The sequence below is a fragment of the Cyclopterus lumpus genome, chromosome 14 (assembly GCF_009769545.1).
Source record: "Cyclopterus lumpus isolate fCycLum1 chromosome 14, fCycLum1.pri, whole genome shotgun sequence".
NCBI lineage: Eukaryota > Metazoa > Chordata > Actinopteri > Perciformes > Cyclopteridae > Cyclopterus > Cyclopterus lumpus.
In genome coordinates this window covers 16921771-16931165 of record NC_046979.1, presented here as the reverse complement: position 1 = coordinate 16931165, position 9395 = coordinate 16921771, and the positions used below count along the sequence as shown (strand labels likewise).

General features: G+C 46.1%; 1 protein-coding gene across 1 annotated transcript; it reads right to left on the bottom strand.

Moving 5' to 3' along the window:
• Positions 1 to 6502: 6502 nt before the first annotated feature.
• Positions 6503 to 9395, bottom strand: LOC117742885 (oligodendrocyte-myelin glycoprotein-like). Its single transcript, XM_034550534.1, has 2 exons — positions 9388 to 9395; positions 6503 to 8531 (listed from the first exon to the last, which is right to left on the bottom strand). Exons 1-2 carry the CDS (start codon positions 9393 to 9395, stop codon positions 7163 to 7165), a joined length of 1377 nt encoding a protein of 458 aa, XP_034406425.1. The 3' UTR covers positions 6503 to 7162.

Here is a 9395-nt window from a genome sequence, read left to right as displayed (position 1 = left end):
GTTTTTGAAACAATGACTTAGATAAAACCCAAATAACAAGACTTTTGACAGTTTAACAGCTAAAGCTCTGTCATTAGTTTGGGGACACCCCACATTGCGGCTGTCTGTATCTCCGAAACAAAAGCTATGGAGGCAAATGGTGGCAACTCCTCGTGGCACGGAAGTGACAAGGAAAATGGAAATATGACACCTCTCTGCACGTTTTTTCTGTTCCACGCCATTTGACGATACATTCAAGATTATATTACTGTTGCATGTTCTATAAGTTGTCAAATGGGTGACAGTACCCTACAGCATATGCCTAAAATGTGACTGTGGAATAAAAAAATAAAAAATTGCAGCTGCAGAGAAAGAGAGAGAGAGAGAGAGAGAGAGAGAGGTTGTGAATTGATGCAGAATATGAGCTCTGAGGAACAACATGCTTTAAAGCGATCACAAGGTGTGCAAAAATCACAGTGGATTTAACACATGAAGAGCAACTTGTTTTAAGCTCAAATAAAAACACTAGGGTCTCCGGTTTCACACTGTGGTTGTGAATTATTCTGCCGTTTGAACCTTGTTATCGGGGCCTTTCCGCTCATTGTTGTTGCACCATGAAGAGTGCAAAGTCAGACGTGACGGAAAAGTTATATCAGGTGTGACGTTTTTATAGCACCTGTGAACCCAAAACAGCAGGACGCCAAACCAGACGCCCATGCTCTCTTTCAAATCCATCACATGTCGTCAACAACCCTTGCATATGTCATGGATAACATAGTTGAACATTCAGGTCCCTATTTCTTTTTCTTTTTTTCACACTGATTGAAGGAGAAAAATGTATAGATTTCTAAATAAAGCGCTGTTCTCCATTTTAATCTGAGCGGCCACCACCGCCTGATGAAAGTGCCCAACATGTTTATCCTTCTTTAAGCAAGTATAGGCGCTCTGGCAGCTATGCTTTCAGAGCAGCTGAGCGTTTAGTATCGAGTGAGGAGGAAAGAGAAGATGTGTGTATCTTTCTACAAAGTATGAACAAACAGATTTCCCCGAAACCGAACGCCACCGCGGCTTGGAAGCATTTGTAAAGGTGGCAGCTGTCGAAGACGTTCTGATTATTGAGAGGATGAAGAATAGGAAGTATTAGACACCTTTTTTTTCAATTTCTTTTTTTTTCTATCCCGCAAGCTTTTAATTCATCTGCGTGTTGAATCATAATTCACCCTTGGCTTTTCGAATCAAGGACAATGCAACGATTTCTAGAATCACACAGTTGCATCAGTGCAACTGTGGCTCGCTTTCAGTGCTGAAAGATGAACCCCCTTCTCAATAGAGAGGAAACTCAGCATGCGAAAAAAGAAAGAAAAATAAAAGAAGAAGAAGCTTGTAACCAACTGAGCCTTTGCATGAAGACTGGAGGATTTAGGGATGGAGAGAGAAGTAAAATTGATAGTGTGTGAAAGAGCTGTGGGGGGAAAAGAAAGTGAGAGAAGCAATAGACTCACTGACAGTGTTATGAGATGCTGTTTTGAGAAGAGCCATCCTGTTTCCTGTTGCAGTAATCATTTTACACCCTCAGAATCCTCACTTGACCTTGGAGAAATTGTTCCTGGATCATGTATAACCCCCTTTCCCCCGCACAGATTCCTACATGTAATCTGTTTGTGAATCACCAAAATATATTAACCTTTGAATGCCTGGAGACATGCATACGGGTGGTGATGATAGTGAAACCTGAAGTGTTTGGGGATTATTGCCTTTTTTAATGCACAATCTGCATGACTCTCGCCGAGGCCCGCCATGTGTTTTGAGCATGCACTGGCACGCAGAGGAATCCAATATACATTAATCCAACACTAAAAGACAGCTCAGACTAAATACCTCCTATCACTTCCATGAATTTGTTGGGGATATTATACAAACGCTCTTGAGACGTTGTTAATTTGATCCTTTGGATTTTGTGAATGATTTGGTATTGATCTCTGTGGACCTCTGGAGGGCCTATTACACTGGAATTCAGAATCCAAAGGAGAAGCTGTTGAGAAGGCTGCAGATGTGAACAAATTGTCTCCCTCTAGTGTCCTCTCCTCCCTGCTTCTCCGTTGCTGCATGAGCTAAAGCACCTCTCAGACTGCAGGGAGGGAGCCGGACCGAGACATGCATAATTGACAGTCCTATTTCAGGAATTAGCCATCCACCAAACTGCAGCCGACCTGCTCTTTCATCTCGCCCAGGATAGCTTAGCATCTTGTGAGAGTACATTTCAGCCACATTTGATTGTAAACCCATGACTTTAATGAATTTGTAGCTTTCCAATGGGCGGTCGTGGGAAAGCGGCGTCGACTGATCGTGATATGTGAGGATCACTGGGACCGTGTGTGCGATTGTTACCGCACAGAGAAACTGTTTGAAGTCAGATCAGTGGGGACGGATGTTCTAGTGATGAGTGATTTCTCTCCCCCATTATGCCCTCTGTAACTACGCAGATGAGTTAATTAAGCTCTGCCAGAGGCTGCGCACTAATATTCCAGGTAGATGGGCCCCCGTGATATTCAGACGTCCACATTATTAAAAAGAACTAAACCGTTATATTAAATCCTGCAAACTACCCTTGTAAGCGTTGAGAAATGCTGTATTCCCTTGTACCAAGTGCCCAGAAGCACCTTCAAGGTATAACACAATATAATCGCAGATGGGAACAGTTCTGCAGAATCACTCCAACCACACACACACACACACACACACTTCGGTTGTGACAATAAAGGCCGAGCGAGTCTCCATTTCTTTTTGAGTTTTAGAAGCCCATCTGCATGTGGGGCTCTTTAGACCAATCGGGCTCCAGCACAAGTGGGCGATGACGACATCGTTTACCTGCTCCACTGGGCTGGGAGATAAGCTCATGCCCCTGCTGCTCCCTGGAATGTTCTGGCTGCCGTTTTGAACGACATCGGAGAGCGCCGTGTGTTACAGATGATGACGGGTGGCATTAAAGCACCGCGAGGAGCCATCCTATCACCTGTACAGTCAGCAGTGCGCAGGAAGATGTGCATGTTGGCCTTTCCGAGAGACAGAGGGAGTGGTGGAACCCTCCCCATGCAGAGACCCAGTCATGTAAGTTATATCAATCTCATTTGGGGGATTTTAAATTGAGTTTGATTTTGAGCTCCCCGAATCCCCCCCCCCCCCCCCCCCCCCATCCTCTGTCAAAGTACATTTTTTTTAAATGCTCTCCGGTTTATCATGCAATTTTACAGTACATGCTCAACAGTGTTGAGGGTTGAGGCACACTCATGCACAGCACAGCTGCATTTGTTGTTGCTCGACAGACAAACTAACACGGCCCGAAGAACTACCTTGTGCCCAGTTTCATTCACTCTCTCTGAATTTGTTTATATGATATTGTGCATATGCTATACGACTCAGACGTTTCTTTTAAATCTTCCAGAGGCTTAGAATTACACAATAAGCAGGCCTCGCCGGACACACCAGCTAAGTGGTGCTTTCTGTCCTCCGGCTCATTCTATGTTTTTTTGTTTTTTTTCTACCATCCTTTTCTCTCTCCTTTGCCTTTTACCTTATTTACTTTCCCCCTAACTGGCTGCCACCATTTATTCTCCCAGTTGCCAACCATTTCCTATTCTGCAACCACCGACCTTAACACTGACCTTGCCTTGTGAGACAAGAGCGAGAGATACCCCCCCCCCCCACACACACACACACACACACACACACACACACCCTCCCTCCGGCTCCCCCGGCCACCCACCTACCCCACTCCTGCTCTGCTGCAGGGTTTGAATTTTTTTCCCTGTCTCATCAGTCCTCCGGCTGCTGGAGTATACGCCTTGTTATTTCTTCCAGATTCCGACTCGTTTCTCCTTTCAGCTGATCAGTGCCCAGACTGGAAAACATCGCTCTTGGCTCAAAGAGGCTGCGAGCCCCGGCATATGGACCCTAGCAGTCGATACAGATTAGGTTTATCGGATAAACTTTATCTGCAACATCTGAGCGTCCTTCGGTTGGGGCACCAGCCTAATTCTGGTGCACGATTGATATTGTGACGCAGGCTCTAAGGAGGTCGAGATTGGCAGCCATTGTTTGAGGCACAAGCAGGCTGCAGAGGCCTTTTCAGGGCATGTCAGTGCACATCTGCATGTGTGTGAGCTTCGGTCCGCCATGGTCGTTAGATGCATTTTATTCAAAATCTAAACCCTCGTTTCATGTTTGGTGCGTCGAATTATCCTGTCATTGCAGTGGACTCACACATGTTGCCGAGCAGAAAAGCCCACTCTCTGTGTGCATCCTAAACAGATTATTCTTGTTTTGTTTTTTTTACGTCCTTGAGAATAATCTTCATCAGGGGCAAGTTGTGTCCTGACGAGAAACACAATCTCTCCAAGAATGATCTCCAGCTCTAATGTTTTGGGATAAACATTCATTTCTGTCCCGCCACCACAAGAGGGCACCTCGAGCACATGTAATCAGAACAGGAGCTGATGTCATTAGTGCGTCTTAGTGTGTGTGTGTGTGTGTGTGTTCATGGAGGTGGTTTAAAGTGACGCATCTCCTGTGTTCCTTTCAGGAGTGGTGAGTCTGCAGTCACAGTCAGGTTCACCACCTACTACAGTGGCCTTATGGCCTCTCACGCTGAAGGGAAAGACTGTGTGACCCCCACAGGCTGCTTTCTGGGCTGCCTGTTATTTCTGCACATTGTGTCAGAAAGAAAAAAGGTTCAATTCCAAACTCAAATAGCTTGGTTGTACAGCAGTGCTCTCAAACAACACAAGAAAGGGGAAATAAACAAAATAAACTCCTTTCGCACACTCGGAGGCAATCTGCCTGCATAAAGACTGTAATACACTATACGTTCTAAGCCTTTCTGTATATGCCACCGTCTGAACACGGTGGTATATACATAAAGCTGATGGGGACTTAAATGCACGAGAACACAAGAGGGCAGTGGGGTTGCCGGGTACAAAGAAGCACATTGGGGCTGAGTCTTATTGAGTGTGGCTGAAAGAAAGAAGGCAGTTCACTCAAAACAAGCCCGGGTGGAGAGATGAAGAGGAGAGGCATGACAGCAGTAAATGATGCTAGCCTTCTACACCTTGTCAGTTATTAGGAGGAGCCAGAAGAGAAATCCGATATTATTTTGTGTGGTCTACTGGGAAAATAATTGGCAAGCAGGCCAGCTCGCTGGCACCTACAGTATTTTGAAGAGATGTTTGAAAGTTCGGCAGCTAAAGTTAAGAAATACATCATGTTTGTTAAGGATTAGAAGAGCAGGACAGAGACCAAATCAGTGGTTGCATTGTTGGCTCTCAGCTTGACAATTAAAAACAATTAAAACCAAAACTTTCCTCCTGAAATTTCTTTTCTATTTTTTGGCAAAACAATATCTCAGTCAAACACATCTCAGTCGTAGCTCCGCTTTCTCTTTTCATGTCACAGAAACAAGACCCAGAGAGGAAACCTGGCTGTTTGATAGTATTATCGTATTATACTGGCCATATTCACTTGGCCGTTTTGCTGGACTCAACTCAATAAGATAACCATGTCATAAGTTACAAGTGATTAAATGAAGGATGCAAGGTAAAGGTGAAACTGAGACTTGAAGGAGAGAATATAAATATAGTTTAATTTGATCCTTGACTCATAAATACCCAACACACCAACCACTAGTTCCTTTCTGTTTTGGCATCTGTGTGGCAGCTATAAATACACCCAATTTATTCAGCAGGTGTTTGAGTTTTCATAAGGAAGAGAGTTGTGCAGATAAAATGATCAGTCGTTTTAGTTCACTCTGTCTGACCTCTATTACAGCGGGTTTATTCAGTAAAGCTTAAACATGATGTCAATGTGTCCAGTTTTTTGGTATTTATCTGAGTCAGAAAGAAGGAAATTAATTTCTATTTTTTCCCGGATGTATGTCGTGACTGGCTATACATCAGATGTTATGTCTTGCATAAAGTAGGTGGATCTTTTTTCACTGATATTTCAGAAAACTAACTTAGACACATGTGATTGCCCAATGACCCACATATAAGACTGTGTTTGTTCTGAGCTGCAAAGTGAGGTCTATTGGGAATAAGTTCTTCTGTACTTAGTGAACCTTCACTCAATAAATGCACTTCAAACCAAATCTATGCGTATTCAAATCTGAATAAGTAACCGTTTGATGTATTGTATAGCATTGAGCAACTTCAGCCCCCATGAGGGTTGATACCTAAGTCTCATGGGAGATGTAGTCGTTGATTACAAAAGAAAAAGAAGAAATGGCAGTTTGTCCCATGAGACTATCAGTGAAAACAGCCTGAAATCAAAATCATCTGTCTTGCAGTTTAGCGTGAAGAAAAAGGTGGCGTAAAACAATTCAAACCCAAAACAGTAGATATCTCATCAGTTTTATTAAGCGTATTCCACTGCATTCTGTGCTTTAATGCTCTGCGGCAGCATTGCAGTGTAGGTTAGCATTCCTGAAGCGTTCAAACACCATGCAGATCATTTTCATGAGCGTCACTGAATCATGAAGGACACTTAAGTTTGAGATGTGATAGAAATACAGAAGCGGTATACTCGGCGCTCAGAGTTCGTTAAAGATAGCGATGCAACATTGTCCGTTTGTCCGCCTATGGAACCCCTTCGCTCCACAGTTGGTCCCCGTGATGCACGTGGCATGACCACTTGCTTGTCATGGACCCTGTGCCCAGAAAGGACCACTCCTCTGACCTAACCCAATGCAATAAATAAAAAATAAAATAAAAAGATATGACCACAGTAAGACTAAAGCAACAAATAAAAGATGCACAATATTTTTTCGGTCATAATGTGTCCTGGACTGGCATTAAATGGGTACACTGTAGTTGCAGATGAGCAGGAGGCTACATTCAGTTACATAAGAAACTGGTACCTGGATGTATAGTGCCATCATGTGCTTAGCTATATTCATTACAATGCACTTTTTTATTTTTTATTTGAGAGGAGGCTTGTAAAAAGTGTTGTTAGAAAAGGTACTTCCTTGTTGTTGTTTTTTGGGCCAATTATTATAAAAGTAGCATCATAACACACTGAGAAATAGCATTTGTTAAACTTTGTATTTTAAATGGCCTTTGTGCTTGAAAAGTAGGTCACATACAAACACGAAAGTACTTTGTTTTTGCTGGAAATTCACAGGTGTCTTTGTCTTTCACAGGACTCGTTGCAGAACGAGGGACAGAAGACCCAGGTTGTGTAGGAATAGGTGCGAGGAGCGGGTCGCGGGAGCCGGGCCGCAGTTGCTGATGCCGCTGGGAACCGACTGATTCTTCCTCCTCACGCTCCTGGTGCGAAGAGTGGTTGTCTTCCTTGTCTGGATGGAGGGGCTCTCCGTTGTAAAGAACTGGTCTGTGACCAGCGTCATGTCAGCCCTGATGGGCGTTTCAGCAACGAAGCTCGTGGCAGGAAAAGAGGACGCCACGCTGGCGTGGAGTGAGTCAGCGGAATCAGTGCGGAGCATGTGGTCTGCAGAGAGGGGGTTCATAGTTAGCCGTGTGCCCGTGTTTCTGGGTCGCGGGGTGGAGGTGCCGATGGGTTGGTGCTGCGTGGTCGAGGCCTCTTCGGAGGGGTGCGGGGTGCTCTGCAGGCCAGAACCAGAAAAGTGCCACCAGCCGGTGACGCTGGCCTCAGGGGCCATGGAGCTCTGATCCTGGGCACTCGCTGCAAGGGGGGGCAGATTGTAGGAGCCAAAGTGCCACCCTCCAGTCTTGCCAGGGCGCACCCCTCCACAGACAGGCTGAGTGTGGCAGGGGCAGCCCAGGACGCGGGCAGGCGTATGCTGTGTCCAGGACAGTAAGTAGGTGATGTCGGCATAAAGGTGACAGGCCCATGGGTTGTCGCCCAGAGTGATGACCCTAAGAGATGACATCTTGTCAAAAACTCCAAATGGCAGGGTGGATAAGCGGTTGGCATGCAGATAGAAGTGAGATAGTTGGAGGAGCTGGTCCAGAGATCCCGACAGCACCTTCACGAGCAAGTTGTGGGACAGGTCGATGTTCTCCAGGTGCACGGGCATGTTGGTGGGCAAAGTCCAGAAGTGATTGTGGCTCAGGTTGAGCGTGCGCAGGTTGGTCAGCGTGTTGTTGATGAAGATGGCCCGCTCCAGCTTGTTGTCGGAGAGGTCAAGCAGCCGCAGGTTCCACTGGTGGACCGTGTCGTTCTTGTCCAGCAGCTGGAGGTGGTTGGAAGCGGCGTGCAGCTGCCAGAGGGAGCGAGGCAAGCCGGCGGGCAGGCGGCTCAGCCGGTTGTGAGACAAGTCCAGGAGGCGGAGGTGGGTGTACGCGGTGAGCTGGCCGTCCAGGTTGTGAAGTCGGTTGTGGGACAAGTTGAGGGAGCGCGCGTTGTGCTGCAGGCCGTCGGGAAGCTGTCTCAGGCCCCTCCACGAGCAGTCGACCTCCCTGTGGCTACGGCCGCAGGAGCACATGGAGGGGCACACGGCTAAGACATGCGGCCCCAGCAGCAACACGAGCAGGAGTCCCAGAAGGGCCTCGCTTGGGGGCAGCTGCGGCAGCTCATGCCTGCTAAAAGAAAAGATAGGGGGACAGGACGGGGAGAATGTTAGGGTTGGTCTCACACAGCGCCCTCTTGTGAAATGATTCCTGCACTGTGTATGGATGGTGAATACTGGGGATGTATCTGGAGGAGAAGCACAGTGACTGCAAAATGCTCTGCTGAATAACAACTTGTTTCATCATTACTCTGAAGCTCAACCCTCTGCCAGAATATCTTTCATTCCCATACGTCACAATTGAACTTTTTTTAAAAGTAGACATATCCAATATTTGTTAGAGAAACACAGACACACACACACACACACACACACACACCTCTTAGGCTCGTGCATACTGTACGTACACGCACAAGCTGCTCAATGTTTGCTGCACATCACTGCATTGCTTGCAGATGCTCACATTCACATTACATGCCATTCTGACTCCCCCTAACCATGCAGGGATTTTGTATTTTTCTGCAAGTGGAAATGCATCCTTTTTGCTCTAACTGATAAAACATTCCAGTTGATCTGAGAGAGGATGTTTCTAGTCCGTTCAGGAACATCGTTCATCACGAAAGGATGAGAAATCCCTGTCGTCATTTTCCCTGGCATCAGTTTGCTTGTTCAGTCATCAGTGGTTGTCAGAGCAGTCAGTCCCAGGCTCCCAGAGGAGGAGAACTAGCTCAATAGACGGGTTGTATTATTGACTCCACAGAGAACGCATGCATCAGCTGGTGCAAAGGCAAGCAAAGACACAGCCAGGAGCCCTACACTGCTGAAACTGCAGTGTATGTGAGCAAGGGTGTGGCAGAACGTGTGTGTGTGTGTGTGTGTGTAATTGTGATTGTGTGTGAAAAGAGTCTAGAGATTTCTCCATAACTCACCTCCTCAT